Source organism: Petaurus breviceps, unplaced genomic scaffold, assembly GCF_028583685.1.
Source record: "Petaurus breviceps papuanus isolate PSGF00001 unplaced genomic scaffold, PetGlider_PUasm1.0 90808, whole genome shotgun sequence".
Taxonomy (NCBI): domain Eukaryota; kingdom Metazoa; phylum Chordata; class Mammalia; order Diprotodontia; family Petauridae; genus Petaurus; species Petaurus breviceps.
In genome coordinates this window covers 15,677,467-15,703,808 of record NW_027187349.1, presented here as the reverse complement: position 1 = coordinate 15,703,808, position 26,342 = coordinate 15,677,467, and the positions used below count along the sequence as shown (strand labels likewise).

Genomic DNA, 26,342 nt, shown 5'->3' with positions numbered 1-26,342 from the left:
ACTCTTTTCATTTGGTTTTCTGTCATTTGCCAATTCTTGTCGTTATTCAGTGAAGTAGAAGAATGATTTGAACACTTTTCTGAAGGCATTTTTTTTTCATTTTGATTGTGACACACCATCTTTATTAGTCTTATTAATAAATTTGTTAATTTCTAATATCTTTAATATCTAATATCTTGACTTTTTCTCCCTTATTTTATACCCTGTTTAATGTACATTAATTTTGCCAGGAAGTATGTTTTATTTCATTTGTAGAGTGAATATTCATTGGGAACTTTTGCACTGAGATTTTCAATATCAAAAGAAAACAATGAATTTGAGGTAATTTGCCATATAAAGTGGATTTTTAAAAAGTCCTAAAATACTTGAGATTTAACTTAAATTTTCTAGGTCAGTAATTCTCAAAGGTTATTACATGGCCTACTAGAGCATTAGGTGTTTTACTAAGTGTGCTGTAATTTGTATGGAACTTACACTTGAAATTGTATGTGTATATGGTTCCATAGAGTGCTAATAATTCTTCACAGTGAAGAATTATATTTTGGTGGGAGCTAAGTATTTTGAAAGACATTGTTTTTAATAATTAACTTAAATATCTGAATTTCTTTGGTGGTGAAGCCTCATTTATTCCTTATATTATTGTTTTTTAAAGTATATGGTGAAATAATTTGTATGTTGGTAAGAATTTAAAAAAAAATAGAAGAGTTATATTTCAAACCCCCTCCAGTTTTCATCATTATGCCTTTTGGCTTTATTTAAATGCTATATTTATATTGTATGGACTTTTTTCCCCAATTTTTGTCTCTTAAGGAATTGCCTTGAATTTCTTTTCTCTATTTTTAATAGAATATTCCAGTTAAAGTAAATAGAAACTTTTGTAAGAATTGTTGAAATAACAATGTTTATATTACGAATGTAAAAAAGATTCTTATAGTAAAAGAAATGAACCAAAGTTATGTTTTCTCTTTAATTAGAGTCAGTGTTAATGTGGTTAAAATAAAATACTTCAAAAGAAAGTAACTGAAAATTCCTTGAGCTGTCAATCAAAGTTTGGCTATGTCTACCTATAAACTGTGAAGAATATCACTTGCATCCAGCTCATTCTTTCTATTCATACAGATTCCTTCTTAGTTTAAGTCCTCATTACTTCTCACCTAGATTATTGTAACTGTCTCCTAATTGGTCTCCCTGCCTCAGGTTTTTTTTTTCCCAGCTACCCAAAAGTTTTTTCTTAAAGTCAGATCTGAGAATGTCACTTCCCTATTCAGTAAACTCCAGAACTCTCTATGGCCTCCAGGACAAAATATATACCTTTTAAATAAACTTTTAGTGCTCTTACAACTTGGCCCAGCCTATCTTTCTAGACTCATTGTACAGTTATCCCTTCCACATGACAGGGGTGTGGCACCCCCATGATCTGGAAAATCCGTGTAAAATTTTTTGGCCCTCTCTTCATACCAGAGAAGTCTGTTTTTTTTATTTCTTTTATGGGGTGTTTACAGTATTTCATTGCAAAATTTGGGTTAAGCATTTGGTTATAGGCTCTGTGTTGTCTTCTGGCCTTTGTATGTCATCTGTGGTTGCTGCAAAACTCCCCCCAAATGCCCATTTAATTTCTTGTGCTGACCTGTGATACATCAAAACCATGGTGGGGAAAGTTGCAATGTGGAAAATATGACTCTAGATTATTCCCCTTTCTACTCTCTGCAATCCAGCCAAATTGATCTCTCTATTCCTTACTGATAATACTTTATCTCCTGTCTCCATTCCTTTCCAATGTCCAGCCCCAATATTTGGAATCCTTTCCTTCCTTATCTCCACCTCATAGAATTCTTCTCTTCAAAATGCAGTTCAAGAACCACCTTTAAAAAAATGGAGGCCTTTTTTGATTCCTCTAAGTACTAGTTCCCTCCTTAGCTACATTTTGTTTAAAATACTTTGCATTTATTCTCTTTACATTTCTTATGTATAAAATTATAAATGCACTTATCTCCCCTATTAGAATATAAATTCTATGAGAGCAGGGATTACTTCATTTTTGGATCTTTGTTTCACTAGTACTTGGCATAGTGTCTAGGATGTAGCAGGTGCTTAATCAATGCAGATTGATGAAGAGTAAGCTATTGTGGTAAAGTGAAGAATGTCCTGAGTGCACCAAAAAGAAATCAGGGGCATGAGTTTTAATCCTCAATCTGCTACCAGTTTAGCTTTGTGATTTTGGCCATGTTACTTAACATTTAACAAGTTTCACTTTCCTAATCTTTAAAATAAGGGAATTGTGCTAGAATCTAACTGCTAGATAATCTCTAATATCTTTACCAACCTTAGCAGTCAATGATTTGTGAACCTCCACTGGGTGGTTTGCCTCTTAAATTAATAATAGATTTACTGACTTCCTAAGACATACAATAGGGTGCAAATTATTTGAGAGAAACATTGATTTTGACATGGTTTCATTTTGTGACAGCAATGCTTATGCATTTTTGCTTTTCCTTAACACTAGGCTGACCCAGATGGTCTCTCCTTTACCAAGTGATACCACATTGAACTGATTTTCTTACTTTTAGTTAATGAACTTAGTGCTAATTCCTACAAAAAAGTCATTGCAATAGAGAACATATTATATATTAAAAGTTTTAAAAGATAAAACCATGTAGTTCAATAACTTTAGTTATTTTACTTTGTCCTAAGTAATTCATGCATTATTGTATAGGTAGAGGATATGACAAAAAAACCCTCAAAGATTGGGTAAACCTGATAATTATTGTACATTTATGGTTTTTCCCATGTGCAACAAATATTGGCAACTAATATTGCCAGAAAGAATCTGAAAACCATTGATGAGAATTTTGAAGTCTTGGGGAAGAGAGGGAGCTACCTTCTTAACAATTGAAATTATCCAAAATGGAATGGACTCCTTCAAGAGGTGGGCAGCCAGTATAGAGAAGGACTATGAGAGTTACAACATATGAATGAAGTTTTCTCAAAAGAACTAGGAATATTCATCCCAGAGAAAAGAAGACCCAGGATGGACCTGATAACTGTGTTCAACTATTTGAAGGGCTATCATGTGAAAGAAGGATTAGATTTATTCAATTTGGCCACAGAAGGCAGAAGTAGTGGGTCTCTTCCCCTTGGAAGATTTCAGTTAGAGACTAGGTGACCACTTGTAGGATTATAATGGGGATTCATTTCATGTATGCTTTGAACTATGTGGTTGCTAAGATCCCTTCTAATTCTTAAGTTCTGTGAAAGGCCTTTATGGTCCTTCCACAGATTGAAGGTAAGGGATTCAGAAAATGACATAGTTTTGGAAAGTGAACATCTAGTTGGCTAACAAATTGGTGTCTGAGAACAGGATTTATATTTCTGGACTCCAGCTTAAAAAGACAGGCTTTTAGCCAAATATAAAATTTACCTTCAGTTACACATTAGTAGTAAAAATATGTTCTCCTATAGTCTTGAAGATCTAAACAGAAGGGCTTTAAATTGAAAAAGAAACAAGGAACGTGATATTTCTAAAACATAATTTATCATCATTTTTATCCTAAGACTGTTTTTCTTTCTAAGTCTTTTTTCTGCTAAGTATGCCACCACCCTTTTCTTTTTTGGAGGGGGGAATACAGGGCAGTTGGGGTTGAGTGACTTGCCAAAGGTCCTACAGCTAGTAAGTGTTAAGTGTCTGAGGCTGTATTTGAACTCAGGTCTTCCTGACTCCAGGGCAGGTGCTCTATTCACTGTGCCACCTAGCCACCCTAGCCACCATCCTTCTTGATATCCAAGTTTGCAATCTCAGATTCATCCTCATCTCCTTACTTTTTTCCTCCCTGCCAAATCAACCTATTACCAAGTCTATCGATTTTATGCCCATGGCATTTCTAGAATCTCTCCTTTTCTCCCCTCAAACAACCACTACTCTAGTTGAGATTCTCACTTGTACACTTAGAAAAGTTTCCTAATTGCTCTGTAGTCTCTCTTGTTCAATCTCTTCCCCACGCAGTTACCAAAGTAATATTTCTATTACACAGATTTGACCATTTCATTCCCTTGCTCAAAAAAAAATCCCACTTTTAAAGTCAGTCCCATTAAACTTTTGGACAACTTTAATTATTGGGAAGCTTATTTGTTTGTCTTACTGACAGCAAGTCTAACTGGACTCTTTGCAGCATCTATTCATTGCTTCTGTTCTTCTCTCTGTGGGCAACAGAACAAGTCCTCATGACAGGTCTTCTGAACATAGCCAGCATAGACTTCCTTAGTTTTCTCTTCTCTAGGCTAAACATCCCCAATTCCTTCAAAGTTAAATTCTGTTATGTCCATGAGTCATTGCCTGATCTCCCTAGCTCCAGACTTAGACAAAAGCTAGTGGGGTAGAGATGAGGACCTTTTAATTATTTTATTGGTAGAGGGAACCCCTGGATAGAGAAACTCCCTCTACCAATGAAGATTGGCACTTCTCTCCAATTTATAGTCTTAGTTACCTTTAGAAATAAGAAGTTAAGGTACTTACCCAGGTCATACAGTATATATATCCTGAACTGTATTTGAGCTACATGTTGAGTTTTTCAGAGAGGACTTTTGGGTGAGCTAAAATGAACTAAAGAGATTTGATTTGGTGGGGCTGCCTTGAAGGTTGAACCCAGTAATACCAGCCCTAGTTTAAGACAAGGTTTATGTCAAAATGATTTTCATTTTCATTATTTTTTATGAAAATCTTGCTCAAATATATACTTACTTGCCTTCTTAAAATATGTTGAACATAATTTAGCCTTTTATTGATGAATGAGTGTCATTTATTGTGCTGTAATATGGGTATTCCCTCAGGGTTTATTGAGGCACATAGGGTTATTTTTCCTCTATGCTAAATGGGTTTGGAGTGCTATGGTTGTCTTTTTTTAAATTTTTGTGTCTGCTTTTTATTAACTTGGCAATGTTGGGGGGAGCTGGAAATAGTAATCAATACTGAGGAAAAGATGAAGTATAGATGTGGTTAGCAGTTTGATTGAGATTAATTATAGAAACTTTGTAGAGGCAGCAGGACATTTTGGATAAAGGGCTAGATGTGTAGATCATGGAGTTGATGACCTTGGTGGTAGCTGTGGGTCCTAGAAAATGACTATTCAGTTTCTCAGAGTGTTGGGAAGAATGCTGATAGTTGGTAGACTGTAATCTGATCATTGACTTGAAGTCGCTTCCCTAGAGACTGCTGTGAGTCAATATGAGCCTTATTGGCTGTCTTGGTCTGTTAGAAAGTATTATCCATACTGCTTGGAATTTGTTGAAGAAGTTGTCCTTAGCTAGGCTGGATGTAAAGGGCTGTGAAGAATGAAAATCACGTTGGGTAAAAATTATAGTTTGAGTGGAAGGGTGTGTTTTTGGTGGATAAATGAATGATGTAGTTGATAGATGCACACTGTGATGGGAAGGTAGGAATTTTTGGTTGTAATTCTAAAGGTATTATTCCGTGAATATTTGATTCTTTCTTTTTGGCTCCTGTTCTAGGCATACCATTTTAAGAACAAGTGCATCTTGATGTAGAAGGCAGAGAAGAAGTGCTGCAGAAAGTGGAATATTAATTAGAACCTCTTGTCCAAGTCTGGAGAATCTATTAGGAACCTGTCTGCTTAGATTTTTAGAAATATCATAATAAACTGTTGACATTTAGTTATGTCCCAGTTATTTGGAATGGAGAGGCATAATAAAATATATCACCCTTCCTTCATTTAGAGATAGCCAGGAAAGTGAATTTCAGCAAATCATATTGATTAGATTGAGAGGGCAGCTTTCTGCTATGAATAGAGTTGGTCCCAATCCATTCAAAACTTTCCCTTGGAAAAGAGGATAGGGGCAACTGACTGTCAGATTTGGCATAATTTGATTTATTATTATTATTATTTGCTTTTTGGAGGGCAAATGGGGTTAAGTAACTTGTCCAGGGTTACACGGCTAGTTTTTGTGTGTGTGTGTGTGTGTGTGTGTGTGTGTGTGTGTGTGTGCTAAGTGTCTGAGGTCGGATCCGAAACCAGGTCCTCCTGACTCCAGGGCCAGCACTCTACTCACTGAGCCACCTAGCCGCTCCTTAGATTTATTATTTTAAAAATATTTTATTTGTTTTAGTGAGCAGAAATCCACCTTTTCACCCCCTCACCCTAATCCCACCTCCCCAAATGATAACACAAGAAAAACAAAATCCATTACAAACATGTATAATCAATCAAAACATTTGTCCACATTGACCATGTCTAATTTTTTTTTTGGTCATATTCTGCATTCTGAGTTCTTCACCTCTTATCAGGAGGTAGTTCTTCATTAGTCCTCTGGAATTCTAGCTGATTAGAGTTCAGCTAAATAACATTCCATCATATTTATGTACCATAACTTGTTGATTAATGCCCCAATTTATAGGCACTCCCTAAGCTTCTCATTCTTTGCCACCTCAAAAAGAGATATAAATATTTTGCTTATATCCTCAGAATTTGTTTTGCTTCAGAGTTATTGCTCCCGTAACCTCTTCCTCTAATTCTCCTTGCACTCTTCTGCCCTTTCCTCTTTCCTTACTGAGTGAAATGTGGTTTGTACCCGACTTTCTCTGTGTGGTCTCTTCTTTTGAGCAGTTCAGGTGAGAGTGAGGTTCAAGTGTCAGCTACTCCCCTTACCCTCCTTTCTCTTTGTATATACGTCGACTCATGTACTCTGCTTGTGAGACAATTTTCCTTAATCTTCCTTTTCCTTCTCTCTCTGTAACCCCCCTCTGTTATATTCTTCTTCCCCTCTCTTTCGTTAAGATCATCAAGACATAATTGAACCATGCCAAGTTCTGGTCTAATCAGACTCCCTCAGTAGACCTTGATGATGGTGAGGTTCAGATGGGACACATAATCTCCCCATATTTGGATAGAAGTAGTTCATCTTTGTTGAGACCTTTATCATTGTTCATTCATTTTTTATATCTTTTTATGTTAATTTTCACTCCTGTGTTTGAACTTCAAAGTTCATTTCCAGTTCTGGTCTTTTTGTTTTCTTTCAAAAATGCTTGAAAACCCCCTATTTCATTCAAGGTTAATTTTCCCCCTGTGACATTATACTTAGTTTTGCTAGTTAAGTGATTTCTGGCTATAGAGCCATAGCCTTTGCTTTCTGGAATGTAACGGCACCTGCCTTGTAGGGTTGTTGTGGGAATCAGATGAGATTTCTTTGTAAAGCACTTAGCACAGCACTTAGCACCTAGTAGGTTTTATATAAATGCCTGTTCATTCCAAGTTCTCTGCTCTTTATAGTGGTGGCTACTAAATTGCATGGGATCTTGGTTGTGGCTCCTTGGTACTTGAATTCTTTTTTTCTGTCTTCTTATAATACAAAGCATTTTTTTCTTTGATCTGAGAGCTCTAGATTTGGCTATGACATTCCTGGGAGTTTTTATTTTGGGGTTTCTTTCAGGAGATATCTGATAGTTTTTTTTCTATTTCCACTTTCCTTTTTGGCTCTAAGAGATCTAGAAAGTTTTGTTTGAAGATTTTTTGAAATATGATGTCTAGTCCCCCACTTTAAATCATGGAATTCAGGTAGTCCAATGATTCTTTTTTTTTTCCTCTTCCACCTGTTTTCTTAAGTCAGTTGTTTTTGCTCTGAAATACTTTATATTTTTTCTATTTTTTCAGCCTTTTGACTTTATTTTTAACATTTCTTATTGATTCATAGAGTTATTGGCTTCTGTTTGGTCCATTCTAATTTTCAGGGAGTTTGTTCCTTAGGCAAAGTTGTGAGTCTCTTGTCCCAAGCTGTTAATTGTGTTTCCAGTTCTTTCTTCCACAGCTCCCATTTATTTAAATTTTTTTCCCTCAAGAACTCTCATTCCATTTGTAAAATTTTCAACTCTTTTTCAGCTCTTGCTTCATTTATTCCTAGAATTCTAATTGAGTTTGTGTTCAGCCTGTGTTTCTCTGAGGCATTGCTGTTTTGGCCATTCTTTTCTTCTATATTTATGTCTTGAGCATCCCTACCATCATAATAGCTCATAACAGTGAGTTTCTTTTTTTTTGTTTGCCTTTTATTTCAGCCTATTTCTTGGCTTTGGACTTGATGTTAGGGCTGAACTCTGCCACATTTCTGGAGGGAAGGTCTAGGCTGGTCCAATTGTTACTTTCTTGGGGGTGTTGAATGTGCTGTTATTCCTAGATCCAAAGGACAGGCTAGGGATATGCAAGCTTCTAGTGTTCCCAAAGCGGTCTCATCCAGGGCATAGTCTTTTTGCTGTCTACCCTGTTTTTGAGTTTCATAAGTTCCTGACCTGGGTTTTGGTCTGTATAGAAGTAGACTGTTGTTGGACTCTGCTCTGCCAGCTGGAAATCTCTCTTGGTTCAAAGTGGCAGAATTGTGGATTCCTCTTTGGTGTGGGATTCCTGCTTTGGTTATTCCTCTCCATGCTAGGAAGATGCTGGAAATGAGAGCCTGCTTTTTACCTGGGTTCTGAGCCACACCACTTTCTGGCTTCTGAACATCCTCCTTTCTCAGTACATGCCCCAGGGCCACCCTAGCTGGGAATGTACTATCATGTGCAGGTCCCTTTCTCATTAAGTCCTGTTCCTCAACCATCTTTCTCCTCATACTCCCCTCTTCAACGTCCCTCAGCCCCATTCCCCTCTTTATTTAGGACTTAAGCAAAAGACAAACTATTACTGCTAACTCTTATAGAAGAGTTAATGAAGACCTGGCGAGATGAATTATGATTAGGATATGTGACTTAATTAGAGTGGAAGTAGTGGATAAGGACCAATGATACAAGTCATCTGGCATCATATTTTTTCCCCCTTCAGTCAAGAAAAAGTGGCTCTGGTCTTCATTACTTGACTAACAGGAGAGTGTGGGAGTCTTTTGACTACTTTCTTTCTGTCTTTTCCTCTCTGAAGAGGGGAACAGCAGGCTTCTGCTTGGCTCTTCTACTTTCTCATACTACCTGGAGTTCTTTTTGAACCTAGGACAGTTATTGATCCATTGCCATACATCTTTTAAGAATATCTACGTGTCTCATATCTGTACAGTTAGTGTTAAAAATTCTATTTTTATTATATTAGAGTCAAGATTATATTGCATATTTGTCACAAACTAGGAATTTCCCTTGGTTGTTTATGTATTTGGTGCTCTCTTTCTCAAGCAAAACAGTGGATGTTTATTTAGTGAGGTTCAGCTAGATAGGAGTCCTAGAGGCAATTACTGACAGATTCCTGAGTGAAAAGATTTGGGGAGTAGGAGAAGACTCATTTAAAAAAATCTCTGGAGGTAGAGGATGTCCTGTATAAACATCTAGGTGGCTGTTACTGACGCTGTTTCAGGAGAACTTTGAAATGAGAGGAATCAGGCGCTTAAGTGTATAGTCATATAGTTGGGATATAAGACTGAAGTATGGGAAGTTCAGTAATAAAATTACAGTGACTATGGTCCAATGTTACTAAGTAACAGGTTCTGACCTCTATCATGGGTACATACTGAGGAAAAGAAATGGTTTCAAGAGGTCCTACTAAGTTAGCATTAACAGCTGAGCCTGAGGCATTCAGGTTATCATTGATTAATTATTTGTTAGTGTTCTGTAAGTCAGGCAGCTTTACCACAGACCAGGACACCCAAGACATAGCCAGTGGAATAGACATGACATATGTTAATACTCTTTTGGTTGCCTTCCTACATGGACATGCAAATAAACAGATGGCACTCAGAGAAGGGAAGAGACCTGACCCATGTGGTACAGCTGTGCTGTCTTACTGCACCCAGGGCCTTTTGTTCCTTTCTATTCTTCCCTCTGTTTATCTGGCCGGGTGATGGAACCAGGATAAAGAAGACAATGTTCTGTTGCTCATCATCCTCTAAGGACAGAAATATTTATAGCCTCCATCAGTGTGCTGCTCACCATGGAGCTGTGTCTCCTCTGTTTTCTGCTCCTGTGAACCACTAATGCTACTTACCATGTGTTAACATTGGGAAGTTAAAAGAAGTTGCAAGAAACCTTTGGGATGCTAAGTCCAGTTCTTGATTCTGGTATATAAATTACATGTCTTCATATACTGTATGTCCTTCTGTGCCTATTGCCTCCAGAACATGTAGGTTGTAGAGTGTTGTCTACTGACCATGCTAAAGTGGCTGAAATGAATTTGTCATGGTATAGACCAGGGGTGGGAACCTGCAGCCTGTAGCAGCAAGCACCCCAAGCGTCCTCAGGGTTGCTGCCACCACAGGTTCTTGGATCTGCTTTGATAAAGGAAAGCAACTCAAAATGGGTTAACAAAGCTTACTTTAATCAGTCAGACATATATTGTTTACCTTGTTCAGGAGAAAAGGTCAGCACCCCGAACTTCAAAGTATACAGGCAGAATTATCAAGACAGAAACAGATCAAGTAGACAACTTTCCAAACTGTCCAGCCATTACATCCATGCCCAATCAACATCTGGGTTTTTCAAAGCTGGGGAGCTCTGGACAACGGCTTCCCAGAATCCATATCAAATCACAGAACACTTCTCAAAGTGAGTCCCAAAACAAAGCCTCACATCAGGGCTTATACAGCCTTCTCATGGCTCAGAGAATATAACAACCTTATTGACCCACTGGCCAATCAAGAAGTATCTACTGAAAAACAAGCCTCTCCCCCCCCCCCCCCAGGCTCCAGGTGCACTTTAGCCTAAGGGCCGGGAAGATCTTTAAATGTACATTCCCATTACACAGCCTTGAGGACACATGTGGCCCTCTAGGTCCTCAAGTGCCACCCTTTGACTGAATCCCAAAGGATTTGTTCTGTGAAATTTGGATTCAGTCAAAGGGCCACACTTGAGGACCTAGAGGGTCACATGTAGTCTTGATGCTGTAGGTTCCCCACCTTTGGCTATAGACAGAGCACTTAAATATGGGTGCTTCCAGGTGGAGTTTAGAGGGGAATACAATAAGCCCTTTCAGATAGTTCCCTATGATTCTTGGCGACTGGGGAGGAAACTGAGTTGAGGCTCTGGTCTTTCACTAGACATATAAACGCTCTTTCTGTAGTTCCTTAATGCGAGGATCACAGAACCTCAGAGTCACAAGGAGCCTCAGAGGTCATCTGGTCCAGGGCTCCTGACTCCATTTTGGTGACATTTGTTGATATTGTGTGGCCTGAGGGCATGCTCAGTACAAAGTGCACATGCTTTGTGTCTAGAACCAAGGCTGCAGTGAAGTTGTTCGATTCACAATTGGCAAGCACCATCAGAAACAATTTGGATTCATTATGCATTGGGGTTTTAATCAATTTTTGGCCATTGCATTCACAAATCTTTTGCTGTTGCCAGATTTTTTGTGACGCTATATGGGGTCACCACCCACAATTTAAAAAGCACTGTATCCCATACGGGAACCCATTCTACAATATCCCTGACAACTGATTACCCATATTCCAATGGAAGACATTTAGTTATGAGAAACTCACTACTTCTAAGAGAAGCTTTTAAAAGCCTTCATGACTTGGCCACTTTTTAACTCTTTAATTTTCTTTCTCCCCTCTATGTATTCGGTGATTCAATGAAACTGGTCCACTTGTTCTTCACACAAAACACTCTGCAATTTCATTGATTGTCTCACATACCTGGAATCCTCTCCCTTCTTTATCTTTTGGTCCGAGACCCCCTTCAAATCTCATCCAAAATCCTCCCTTCTTTAAGAAGCCTTATCTAGTCCACCTTAATGCTTGTGCCTTATCTGTGAGATTATATCAAATTTACCCTGAAGATATATTGTTTGTATGAAACTGTTTGCATGTTGTCCCCCTCCATTAGATTGTGAGTTCATTGAAGGAAGGGACTATTTTTGTCTTTCTTTGTATCTCCAGCTATCAGTACATTGCTTGGCACATAGTAGGTACTTAATAAATGTCTTTTGATTTGACAACCAATTACACTTTTTGAGAGCTCTAATTTTTAGAAAGTTTTTCCTTACATCAAATCTAATTGTGCCTTACTGAAATTTCCACTGATCTCTCCTACTTCTGCCCTCTGGGACTAAACAGAACAAGTCTGATCTCTCTTCCACATGGCAGCCTTTCCAATACTTGAAGACAGCTATCATATTCCTTCTAATAAGTCATCCTCATATTCTGTAGTTTTCCAGTCCTTTGCTAATGCTGGTCATCTTCTTCTGGAGTCACTTCAGCTAGTCAATTTCTTTCCTAAAATGTGGTGCCTCAAACTAAACCTAGTGCTCCAGATGTGGTCTGATTGGGGCAGAATTTGGCAAAATCTTCTCTTTTGCTCTGAACACTGTTTCAATTAGCCACTGTAAGCATTAATTAATGCTTTTCCTGGAATCACACTAACTTTTTTGGTTGTCATATCACAATGCTGACGTATGGTGACCTTGCAGTCCACCAAAACTGCATCCTTTTCCCCACAGAAAGTGTTGTATAGACATGCCTTCTCCAGCTTGTATTTGTACAATGGATTTTTTTTATTCCAAGGGTAGGACTTTACATTTGTCCAAATTAGATTGAATTATATTGAATCCATAATTCTAAGCTTGGGTCTCAACTCTGCCACCCAGTGTACTAAGTAGCCTTTTCACCTTTGTGTCATAAGAATGTTGAATTGCCATCACAGATATGTTTTTATACAACTTTTTGGTAAGAGTATCAGTGACATAAATATTGAATAATATTAGGATAAAGGCAGATCCATGAGATTCACTCTAAACTCACCATCCTCATGGATTTGGCTGCTTTAGATAGGACCAGATATTTATACTTGCGTGAAAGAGCATTGGCTAAGTTATTCTGAGCTTTGATTCTGACATATTGAAGTGTAACAGATTAAATTAGAATGGCTAGTGGATCTGGTATTTGCTGTGTTGGTAAATTATCTGGGGATGCTCTACTTTTTCTTTTGTGATGAGATCACTGGCTTCCTGCAGGAGAAGTTGCCAAGTTTAGAAGGTAGAAATCCATGGCCTAAAGTTCTATTTTCCATATGGTCCAATTTGCAGTTCAGCAAAGGGAATATAATGATGAACTTGGAATCACATAGCTGGAGTTTGAATCCTGGTCTTGCCTGTTACTTCCAGTGCAACTATTCAGCTTACTTGGTTCCTCTGGGTTTCAGTTTCGTCATCTATAAAATGAGTGGCTTGGCCTCTCTGATTTACCTCTCTGATAGGTGCCTTCCAGTTCTAGATCTAAGATATAATTTTAGATTTTTTGAGGAGTAGACACTGGACTGTAGTTAGATGGGTTTTGGATCAAGCTGAAATATATTCCCTATTATGTATTTGAGGTATGTATCATTACCATTGATGATCCAGGTAGAACAAGACTGGGGCAAGGTAAGCCATTTTTTTGGTAGTAAGGTGACCATTCTCAGGTATGACTCTGGTCACATGTTGTAGCCAGGGTGAAATAGGCACATAGTAGGTACTTAATAAATGGGGCACAAACACCATTAGTATACCACAAGCTCTAGAAGTCCCTGGAGCTCCCAGGGATTCTTGAGATATTTTCCCATTAGAGGGTCATGTCAACTTTATGGAAAGACTAGATATCCTTTTGAGAGGTCATGTATCCATGATGCTTCTGCTCTTTGTACCTGACCCAGCATATCATGACTATCTGAAGGTCCTGGCCTGCCATGGCAATCTAGATCAAGCTGGAGAAGTATATGGTCAGCGTATTGACCAATGAATCCCTAAGGGTAGAAGGGAGTTGCAATAGTCATGACTTTTGTGAACTCATTCCTTACAGTTCTGTAATTGGATGCAGCATATCTGAGAGAATAGAGAAAAAAAATCAGTTTCTTAAATGGCCACATGGGTTGTCACTGAGGGAAGTTCAGACTCTGCAAACATTAGAGCTGCCAGGGTATGCTTGGAGGCAACTGCTTTGTAAGTTTCTCATGTTTGTTATCTGTGTTATTAGCCTTGTTCTTGTACATCTGTTCTCTCAGGAGTTCTGGTATTTTGGCAGAGTTCAATGGGTGGCTATTTTGTACAAAAGAATTACAGTGTGATTCCTGTATTTCTGGTGACTGTGACCAGTGTGTTTTGGTGTGCATTTTCTTGAAAGGGCTTTATTAAATTAAATGTTTAGATATTTAAATGCTTGACACTAATTGACCAATTCAATGTTTCTGGTCTATTGAAAGTTGCTGGATTTCCTTTCAAAAACCTTAATTAATATTTAAAAATTCCTCTATGGTAATCATAGTTTTGTCATCTACCTCTCAGGATTGTTATGAGGTTCAAGGGAGATATTTATAAAGCTTTTAGCACAGTGCCTAGCACATAATAGGCAATTAATAAATCTTGTTCCTTTCACTTCCCCTCCCCCCCAGTTACATAATAATGATAATATTAGCTAACATTTGTACAGCGCTTTAAAGTTTGCAGAGAGCTATACATTTATTATTTTATCTTCACAATAACCCTGGGAGATAGGTGCTATTTTGTAGATGAGGAAACTGAGGCAGACAAGTGACTTGTCCAGGGGCACACAGAGCTAGTGACTGTCTGAGAGGCAGTATCTGAACTCATCTTTCTGACTCCAGTTCCAATGCTGGGACCTAGGTCAAACTTGGTTGAATTGTCATGGCTAAACACAAGTCAGGGAAACTTGAGGGCAAAGATTGTGTCTTATGCATCTTAAATATCTCCTTATGGTACCAGACTCAGCAGATTATTAACTTCATAGTAAGTTTTCAGAAAGTAGTTGATTATTGATTGAAAAGGACCCTAATAGGCCATTATATCCATTTCACTATCCTTCAAAAGCTGTGCCTAAAAGAGTGATTTATCATGCCAATTTTTAAAAGATTCCTTGTGGTACTTCCTGTTATCCCAAGAGTCTCTGGAAGTGTCTGTTATCTCAAGAGTGTCTGAGAACAAAGTTAAATTGATCTTGATGGAATCCTAATAAAGCTGCCACCAGCCTCAATATTCTAACTTCGTGATAGGCCTGGCCCCACTGAACAGCAGGGCCACTGCCTAACTTCTTCATATATACCTCACTGATTACTGGAACAACAGGTGTGTTCCTCAACTCTTAGTTCTCACAGAAACAGCAGGTGTGTCCATGTGATGGGAACCCAGCTACTGCTTCTACCTAGTCACTGCTCCCAGACCCATTCCCACAGAAACAGGTGTGTTCCTGTACTCAACCATAATCACATCATCCTTCTAGCTCAAGACAGGACCACAATACCTAACTATCTGTCTTGACCAGACAGGACCCCAATAGCTAGCCAGTTGGAGGGCAGCACAGCCAGAATGTTTAACCACCCAACCATAAGATGGCACCCCTCCTCCATTGCCTAATCCATTAACATACTCCTCCTTCCTTTTTAATATTAACCATATTCCTATATTCTATGTAAATTTCTGTTATGTAATTGCATCTTTGTCCTATACAAATCCATCTTGCTCTCTCTGAAGCTGCCGGTTCCTCTTGGAACTTAGCTGCTTCATGAGAGGAGTCAATCTTAATAAATGTTTATACTTGGATTAGAGGTGATATGACTCGGAATTATTTGTGGATGTTCCACCATAACACAGCATGAAAGCCCAACAATTTTTGGGTGGGCAGAGCCCCCACCACAACAGTTTCACTAGAATCTTTTAAGTAAAAAATGCTTTATAGCAGTTCTATGAATAGGATTGTGAAATGAAACTAATGATATTTCATATTTCATTTTGAATCTCCAAATTCACAAGTCCAAAAAGCTTGTGAATCATTTACCTAAATTATTCAAGATAGAATATTTTGTTGTTGTTCAGTTGTGTCTGAGTCTTTGTGACTCCATTTGGGAATTTCTTGGTAAAGAAATGTGTAATTTCCTTGGTAAGAAAATGTGCTCTGCCATTTCCTTCTCTAGCTTTTTTTTTTTTTAACAGAAGAGGAACTGAGTCAAACAGGGTTTAGTGACTTGCTCAGGATCACACAGCTAATAAATGTTTGAGGTCAGATTTGAACTCAGGAAGATGAGTCTGCCTAATTCTAGGTCCAATACTCTATCCATTGCACCACCTAGCTTCCAGAAAACTGTTTTATCATATTAAAAAAAAATCTTTAGGGTAACCTATTCCTAATCATCCTTACTGTCAAAAAGTTCTTCTCTGTAGAAATGCAAAACAGATGCTTAGTTCCTTTGTTTACTCATCAATTTATTAAACTTTATAATTAACTTTAAATCATCAGACTTTATTATGAACATTATTTTCAGTGCTTCTGTTTCCCTTTGTAGGTGTGAACGCCGTTTTGAAGGACATCTTAACCGCTGCCATCCCTGTGCAGTTTCCATAAGCCCTTGTGGGCGCTACATAGCCTGTGGATCAGATGACAAACATGTATGTGCTGCAGTGAAATATTATTTAAGTTTGAAGTCTTTAGGTGTATAAAGTGTTGTTGGGGACTGAAGTGTAAAGATCTATCTACAGGGAAGGAATTGGGCAAAATAATTTTCCATCTGGAACATTGGCTGTGAATATGAGGCTATTTCATAGATATATAGATTAAAAAAGCATTTCTTTGACGTGGGAAGCGCTAAGTGAGGAGCTGATCTGCTGCCAGTGCACTCTCTTTGACCCAGTATTTGCCTGGATACACTGCGAAGCTAAAAGACTTGGTAAAAAATGACATAGCCAGTGAAGCCCACGGTGAGATTCAAACCTAGAGCTAGTGAGTATCAAGGGCTTCTTGCCTCTGAGCCCAACTTTCTATGCCCCATACATAAGTATTAGAGTATTTTAAAATCAGTCAAGAAAATTCCATATTTTCTATTTCTATGAAGTATAATACAAGTTTGATCCATATTCCATCTCTGAGACCTTGCCCCATTTCTATTGGGTCCTTCTCCTTTGCCTAAAAAATACTGATGTTTCTTCTGAGCTAAGAATAAGCAAGAACTAAAACAACTTCCCGTGACTGCCACTTTACTGAAAAGTCATTGTCTTTCCTCCCTTTTACTACTGCTGCCATCTTGTAAGAAGTGGAGTCACCTGCATGAGCGCTTCCACCAGGTCTCTCATGCACTCTGACTTCTCTACTGGTCATGCTATTGGAGGTGTTCTTTCCAAGATCATGAAAAGTGGCCTTTTCATTTCATTCATTGTTCCAGTCTTCATCCCCTTTGACCTTTCTGCATTGGACAGTGAACTCCTTTTTGACTCTCTTTCTCCTTGGCTTTTGCTTTTTTTCTGCTTTTCCTCTTTCCTGTGTCCCCCCCATATCCACTCTCCCTCCTCTGCTCCAACTGCTCACCTCTCCCAGTTAAAATCCCATCTTCTACAGGAAGCCTTCCCTCACACTTCTTAATTCCAGTGTCTTCCCTTTGTTAATTACATCCTATTTATCCAGTCTATAGACTGATTTGTATATATTTGTTTGCATGGTGTCTCCCTTATTAGGTTGTAAGCTGTTTGAGGGCAGGGACTGTCTTTTTGTCTCTTTTTATATCTCCAGGACCTAGCACAGTGCCTGGCACGTAGTAGATGCTTAATAAATGTTTAATGATTGTCTGAACACTCCTCTGCCTCCTTGGCAAGTGTATTTCCTTCTACCCACCTCTCAAGTGTGAATGTCCCACCAGGTTCTGCCCTTGCCTCTTTTCTAGATAGCTATATACTCTCCTCTGGCATGTCTGCAACCATAACTTATCCCATAATCTCTTTGTAGATGACTCCTAAATCAACATATCTGCTCTCCATGTCTCCCTAGAGTTCTAGTGTTTCCTTTGTAATTTCTGTTTTATGTCTGAACTCTAAAATGCATGCCCTTAGGGTGATGGGGGGGCAGTCTCAGGACCAGTATCATATCAGAAATGCAAGGGAAGTTGTCTGTGAAAGTCATAACAGACTCATAAATGATACTAACTCCCAACACAACACCTCAGACACCTGTGGCAGTGACACCTACAGATGTGCTCTTTTACATAGCTCTTTCATGGTGAATAATTTATGAAAAAAGATACAAAGACACATCAAGACCAGGGTTTTCTTGCTTTCTGAACCATCCAGACTATCAAAAACACAAAACTGGCTAGACTAATTAAATCTACCAGACCCAGTAGACCTTTCTTCATCCTTAATTACACCCAGTTAAGCTGTCCCTGCATGTCACAGGGGAGTGACTTGGCAGTAGCTGCCATTGTATTACAAAATATAGACTTAGTTCTGACCCAAACTAGACTATTAACTGTGCCCCGATCATGTCCGAAAATACCCTGCCTCTGATCATCCCTGCGGGCCTTCTCCTGGCCTTGAGTGGAATCCTTTCATATATGTGCCTACCGAAATCCTCTTTTAAGAACCAGCTCAGCTTCCACCTCATCTGTGAAGTCTTCCCTGACCTCCAACTAAAAGTTTGCTCCTTACTCCAGTGCTCTTCCTACATATTGTCTGGGTTTCTTTTTTATCCTTATTACCTTCTACCATATATCATAGTTATTTGCTTACATATCATAGCCTCTGTATTAGATTTTCAGTACCTAATTGACAGGGTCATAATGAGGACCAAATCAGATAATAAGCTAAGTGCTTTATATACCCTAAAGCACTATATTATTATAGTTACATAATAATATGATAGTGAGTACTGTTATTATTTTATTTGTAATCAATTGTTACTTCCAATAACTTTCTAAATTGCAGCTACATCTACTAAATGTCCTTTATATTGAGTCAAGTCTCCATTAAAATCCATTCTTAATCATCAGTATATCCTTTTTGTTATACATTATAGTAAAGATCTTTTTCTTTATAAATTTGCCAAAATAAGTGCCAATTTGTGATATATATATTTTTTAAAAAATGTATTACATATACTTGTTCAAACATTCTCCACAGAAGACCTACTTTGATGCTCTATCATGATGTGTTGATTTTTTATCTCTCTCTCTATCTAATTATCTATCTGTCTGTCTACCAATCTATCTTTAAAATTTGTTTTAGTAAAACAAAAACTTGTTCTCCCTGGTCTGAGAATGAAAAAATAGGGACACTGGGTGAAAGTTGGAAAGAGGCAAATGATTTGCTTGCTGTTGGGGAGAAATTCCTGAATATTAGAGCTATCCACAAGGGTAATATTGGGTGCCTCTGAAAGTAGTAGTCATTCAGTTAGTCAATAAATGTTTATTAAATGTCTTCTATGTATCATATACTGTACTAAGTGATGGGGATACAGATATGTAAGAGGTAGTGCCCTCTCTCAAGGAGTGAGAGGACAACATACAAAAGGAGGCTAAAAATCCAGGGGGTAGGGGTGGATGGAGAAATTTGGAAAAGTCTAGAGGTTTCCTTTTGCTGGAGGTCTTTAAGCAAATGCCACCTGAACTTTTGTCTGGTAGACCATAAAAGGGATCCTGTTCAGGTAAAGGTTGAACTATACAGCTTCTTCTAGCTCTGAGATTTTGTGAAACCCTTGAAGGTTCGAGCAAACTGTGTTGTACATATATAAGTATATAGAGAATTAAAAAAGAATGACTGGTTTACAATATAATCATTGTATCATAATGATTCAGAGTTGGAAATATTTCCTATTGATTTAAATAAAAAAATTAAAATCTGAAGTATTGAAAATAAAAATTCTAGGAAGCATGTTTCAGACTGGGTGGTAGTCTGATGTATTTGATATGTATTTGATATACATAGTTGAACTCCTGTAGCAATCTGATACCTGAAAGTTGCTGCAGGTGATTTAAGTGCCAAGGGACTGCCCTAGATTGCATAGGTTTACTAACTTCCTGCAGGTGCCTGCCTACAGCCAGGGAGAAGATAGGCAGCCAAAAACACACTCTCACTCTCTGGATGTATATCAGGCTTTAAATTTAAATATTTATTTCATATTAATGAAATCTTAATCGTTCTCATTATACAATTCCTGTTTCCAAGTGAGTATTTGTTTTGTAGATATGGAAACAGAATTGAGATGGGAATTCAGATAAATTTTATTGATTGATTAGTCCACGATGCCATATTTTCTCTTAGTGACAGGTTCATTTAATTTAGCAAACATTTATGAACCACCTATTCTTGTTACCAATGATACAAGCAAGAAAGGCAAAGAAAAAATCCTATGAATAGTTTATAGACTAATTGGAATGGAGACATATTATGAAAGAGCTAGAAAGTAATTCCTAGGCAATATAAGGAAATCCTTCATACTGTGCCATATGATATATTCAAGTTTGGAGAATTTAAAATAGCAAAGAGTATTGTAGGGTGACTTTTGTCAAGGAAGTCTTCATGGAGGTGGTAAGGTTCCAATGTCCTGGACCTTGAAAGAAGTGTGGTATTTTTATTTATTATCCTTTTGGCCTTGGTTTCTCCATTTGTAAAATGGGGGGTGGGTTTGACCTAGATAATGACTGATATTCCTTTGGATTCTAAAATTATTTTATTCTATGTCTATCTGAGAGGAGTATGAAAAGTATTTTAGAATAAAGTAAGAAACATTTCTAATTCACATATTTCACCAAACAGCTAGGTAGCATGGTGGGTTGTAAAGCCAAGCATGAGCAGCTTTCCAGAGGACTGCTGCTGTGAACAGCTTTCAAGGTTCTGATTACATAGTATGGCGAACTCTCTATTTATTCAATAACAAATCAGAGCAAAACATTCACAGAAATCAAGGTACAGCATTCACAATATTATAGCTTATCACAGAAAATCAAAATACAGCATTCACCATGTCACAACTCAACAACTTATCACTAAAATGGCCATATAGTTTTCACCAAAGTGGTCACATCGTTTTAAACAAAGTACACTCATTTAGTCAATCACAAATTCTTAATTCAATGAAAAAATATCAAAGTCAAAGTTCTTCATCCCTAGGTCACAGTAAATCATAATCTTCTCAGTCAGTACACAGTATCCAAGTAAAGTCTTCTTTCAGCTTGACTTGAGGCTGGCTCTCAGCTTCCATGGTTCCTCTTCCATGGTCCCAGCTCCAGCTGTCACCTGCGTTCAAAGGCAGGCAGCTCCCAATTCCTTGTCCAGCTCCTTTTCCAGTTTTTTGTCCAGTTCCCATTCCATACTGAAGTGCACAGTGTCCAGTCCACCTCAAGTCCTTCATAGTTCCTGTTTCTGGGAAGACAAAATTTAACAGACCCACAGTAATATTCATGCACATTGCCAGCATCATCATCAATTCACTATCTGCCTGTGAAATCAACCCAGACCCACCCAACAAGGTCTGAGAACTCAACACAAATCATCAATATAGAAATCAACACAGACCCACAAACAAGGTCCAAGATGTCAGCACACATCATCAGTAAAGTCCCGGGACCTCCAAAACCCTCCTTCAGGACTTCTGTAAAAATACAACCAGAAAATTCTCTGTCAGGGCTTCCAATAAGGTCTCAGGGCTTTTGTACAAAGTATCACAAACAAACATCAACACAGACAGAGCATACAAACAAAGTGCCAGGATGCCACAAGTTTTCTCCTTCTTGGCTCTGCCACCACAAGAGTCTTCTTCTCAGTTCTGCTGTCTCTAGCATGGGCCTCTCCTCATGTATGGTCATTAACTCCTCCCCTTCCTGTTGCTCATGAGTTCTAGGGATCATAAGTTGTGGGGTTCACACATTCTCTTTCTTAACAGACTTGATACAAGGCTCAAAAGAAACTTGAACTGAAACAAGGTGTTAATTCAATAGCTGAAACAAGGTGTGAACTACTGTGCTTGCCATTACATGGGTAGAGGACTGAATTTAGAGAGGGGGAGACATGAATTCATAATCCTGCCTTAAACATGCAACTAACTGTGATTCTGGGCTACTCAACCTCTCTTGGCATTAGTTTTCCATTTATAAAATGAGGAAAATAATGACTCAGCTCAAAGTGTCATGGGGCATCAAACGATACATGTAAAGAAACTTACAAACCTTAAAACCATATATAAATGCAATCTATTATTGTTATTAATATTGCGAATAGAACGCCTTCTTGGTCTAAGGAATTTTAGTGAGTGATGGAGAAATACAAAATCACATAAGCTATATATTCTCTTGCCTTCTAAAGGCTTACAATTGGATGGGCACACATGCATATAAACTGAAGCAGTATAAAAGCTACACACCTGAAATTGCTCTCTCCTCAAATTTCTTAGGGTATGTTTGCATTCCTGTTTTGATCATCACCATTTTACCTTGACTCCTACTCCTTTTATACTTGAGGCATCACTCCTATTCTATTTTAAGCTCTTTGAGCTTTCTCTTGCAGGACTAGTGTTGGCTTTAATGTTTGTATCCTTAAAATTTATTATCTTATGAATACCAGAAGGATCCTGGTGAGCTCCAAGAAGCAAGTTCTAGGGAACTGGCTGAAACACATAAAATTAAAAAAAAAAACACCCCAAAAGCAAAAGTACCAAACCTTTGCCCAGGGTAACATAGCTAGCACATGTCAGAGTTGGGATTTGAATTTAGGTCTTCCTGACTACAAGCCAAGAACTAAATCTACTACCTTAATCGGCCTTCCTTGCAGGTGGTATGTACTTAATAAATGCATTGGATAAATCGGAGTGGAATAAACAAAATACAACAGGGGTTAATAGTGCTGGTGATCAGTGATGGTGTCCTGGAGTGGGGGTTGCTGACATATGACTTGAGACTTGAAGGCTGGGTACTATAAAGATAGAGATGGTGAAGAATGGCATTCCAGACAGAGAATATAAAGCACAAAGATATGTACTGAGGATTTCAAAAGACATTTATTAAGTGCCTATCTGGGTACCAAAGGCCTACCTTGATATTTAATCGTGGCATAGAGGTGACCCTGACTCCTTGAAGGTTTACCTAACAAAGGGTTATCTAATTGGTTTTACCAAGGGTCAGACAAACTTTGAATATGGTCCTGGGAATAGACTGTGTCTGCTGTTTGAATGAGGACCAATAGGGAAGGGAGGCTTATTATCAGAAGGTTTTTTGACCATGGTAATTCATCATGGTTTTACTTAAATGAATGTTTCTGTGACCCAAAAGCAGATCACATGCCCCCTGTGCCTTATTATTCTGTGTATTTCTTGTCAGCATTCTTATATACATCCTTCAGAGAGGAGCTTCTCAATGAGGTGAAGAATTTTCTTGAGAACTTTTTAAATTTTGTGGGTACGAGGCCATCACTTAGGGAACTTGTAGAGTTGAAACGGATGACTGTTGGGTTGAGGTTGGAGAGGAAAAAGGTGTAATCAGAACAGAACCTGTAAAAGTACTGAGAGATGGGGGAATTGGAGGTCTTGAAGAGAGCCAAGAGGGGTGCAAGTGTCAGAAGGTTGAAGAATAGGGAAGGGTGGAATGTTTGGAGCTTAATGTAAGATAAGTGACTATTAGGTTTTCAAATTAGTGAAGTAGAATGCTTATGAACCATGGCAAGGGATGGTGTTTGATGATACCTCAGCTGTCTTACCGCTACAGTCTGCCATCAACCTCCTTTTCCTGAAGCATAAATCTAACCATCCCTCTCACCCTTTCCCCAAACAGGGACACCACTCTCCTTCAGGTATGTATCTTCAGAGTTTATCTTTGACTCTTCACATTCCGTCCCACTCTCACCACTTCCAGTTATTTCTCATTCTTATCAGTTCTACATGCACATTCTCTTTTCCATGCTTCCCCTTCTCCCCATTCATGTAGCCACTCCCCTACCCCCCGACTTCAGGACCTCTTTCTTCAGGCAACAGCCTTGTCATTTTCCTCAAATATCTCCCCTTTTCCATCCAACTTGCTCACAGAAGGCAAAGCATTTTAGAAGAGTGAAGCACAGATTTGATTATCTCTCTCCTCTACTCCTAAAACTCCAGTAGCTTCTTGCCATGCCTCGGATAAAATACAAACCCCTTTATTTTCCAGTTCCAACTCTTCACAGTCTTCTTTCAACAAATGTTTCCTGGCTTATTACATATTATATTCCAGCCAAACTAGTCTCCATGCCTTAGCACAGGCTAAATCCTATCTCTAGAATGCAATCTTAACCTCTGCCTCTTAGAAACCCTGGTTTTCTTGAAAGATCAACTTAAATGCTATATCATTCATGAGATTTTTCCAGTATACTCCTCAAATTTGTAATTAATTCATATACTGTTGTTATTCATCATTCAGTTATGTTCTATTCTTTTTGACCCCATGAACCATAGCTTGCCAATACCGTCCATGGGGTTTTCTTGGCAATATTCTTGGAATATTTTGCCATTTTCTTTTCCAGTGGCAGAGGTTAAGTGACTTGCTCAGAGTCACACAGCTAGTAAGTGTCTGAAGCTGGATTTGAACTCAGGTCTTCCTGACTCCAGGCCCAGCACTCTACCCATGGAACCTCCTACTTTATATTTATATTATTTAGCATTTATTCATATGGTTTTTTTCTCCTAAGAAACACAAACTTCTTGAGGCAGGGACAGTGTCTAGCACAGTGTAGGCACTTAATGCATGTTGATTCATGAATCAATTTGGGTGACTCTTTACATCAGTTAAATTTTAGCAGTAAATGAAAATTCATGGTCAACTCTTTTTGCCCCCTTATATTTCCCACGAAACAAATCAAAATACAAACCAATTCTCTTTATACAGCCTCCTTCAGTGAAAGTGATGGAGTATTGTAAAAGAAAGCAAGTGTTAAGGACCACACGCTTTTTAGGCATCTATAAAAATTAATTATCCTGTTGACAAGCTACAGGTGAGACATTTCTGGCCTGAAGCATGAACACATTGACATTCTCACCATAAATGGCACCAGAAGTAAATAACCTGCAGCTCAGTGGGAGCAGAATAAAATAAAGGCATTGGCAGAGTTGGTCTCATCACACACCCAAAGGCAACAAGGAATATAATTACATGGGACGTTGGTCTTTTTGACTTACAGTGTTGATGACAAATATAAATAGACCACCCTGAAGATGACTGCAGTTTATGTGCAAACATCTGTTACAGAGGATGAAGAAAGAGAAGAATTTCATTAAGAATTTGATGAAACTCCTCCAAACCAAGGGAACATATACCTTGGTAGTAAGTGCCTTTGTTCTGAGCGTTGGCTCAAGGATACAGAAAAATATGCCAGAAAATGAGATTTAGGATTAAGAAATGAAAGAGGCCAAAAGCTTGTACATTATCCAGAAGCTTCCCATTTGTGTATTATTTCTTCTGGAAGGTAACTGGAAGAGTTAGAAAGTGTTGAGCACCATGCAGCATCACACAAAATAGACATTGACTGTATCTTGACAGATTGGAAGCAGAGCAGCAGCATGGTGTACTGGAAAGTGGATTGGCTTCGGAGTCGAGAGATCCAGGTTCATGTCTTACCGTTGTTGTTTACTACCTGTGTGACCTTGGGCAAGTCACTTAAACTGTCTGCTTTATCAATTTCCTTGCCTTTAAGATGAGGAGACTGGGGGGAGTCAAGCATTTGTGTGGTACCTACTGTATGCTGGGCACTGTGCAAAGTGCTTTACAAATATGATTTCACTTGACCCTTACCACAACCCTGCAAGGCAGGTGCTAATACACTCATTTTAAAGATGAAAAAACTAAGACAAACAGAGGTTAAATGACTTGCCCAGGGTCACAGAGCTAATAAGTATAAGAGGCCAGATTTGAACTCAGATTTTTATGACTTTAGGCCTGACGCTCTAGCACCACCTAAATTTTGTACTAGGCGGCTTCTAAGAACCATTCTAGTCTTATGATCATCAATCTACAAGCATTTAAAAACCTACTATGTACTAGATACTTGCTAAGCACTAGGGATATAAAGCCAAAAGCAATGTTTTTGTTTTCAGGTAGCCCATGTTCTATTGGTGGAGACAATATACACACGTGTGTGTGTATACACTCACATACATAGATGTGCTATATGTAATTTTGATTATCTATATAATTAACATAAAGCAACTTTTGATGGGGAGTATACTGGCAGTTGGGGGTGTGGTTGGGGATCAGAAAAGATGTCATGTGGAAAGGTCATGCTTGAGCCAAATCTTGAAAGAAATGACCAATTCCAAGAGACAGAGGTGAGGAGGGATAACATTCTGGTGATGAGGATCAGTAGCCAGTGCAAAGGTATAGGGACAGAAGATGGATTCACATTTTTACATGAAGAACAGAATGAAGACCGTCTTGGCTGGACCATACAGCATATCAAGGAAACAACTATCTGACAGGGGGGAAAAGTTTCTTTTAACTTGTATTAAATCCACAATTGTGAATCTACCCCTCAATCCCACAGGAGCTTTATGGGGGCTGGGGCAACAAGATCCTGTTTCTAAGGTGATCCTAGGCTGATTTACAAATAAGGCCAGGGGCAAGAGCAAAATGCCAGGTGAAGTAAGCAGGGACATTGTACATAATTGATGGTTATTGT

General features: G+C 38.4%; 1 protein-coding gene across 1 annotated transcript in view; it reads left to right on the top strand.

The window, feature by feature from the left end:
* Positions 1-26,342, top strand: part of WDR27 (WD repeat domain 27) — a 278,697-nt gene that overhangs the window by 109,413 nt on the left and 142,942 nt on the right. Inside the window, exon 23 of the mRNA XM_069070467.1 lies at positions 16,235-16,337. Coding sequence (XP_068926568.1) covers positions 16,235-16,337 — 103 coding nt within the window. The remainder of the gene's footprint in view (positions 1-16,234; positions 16,338-26,342) is intronic.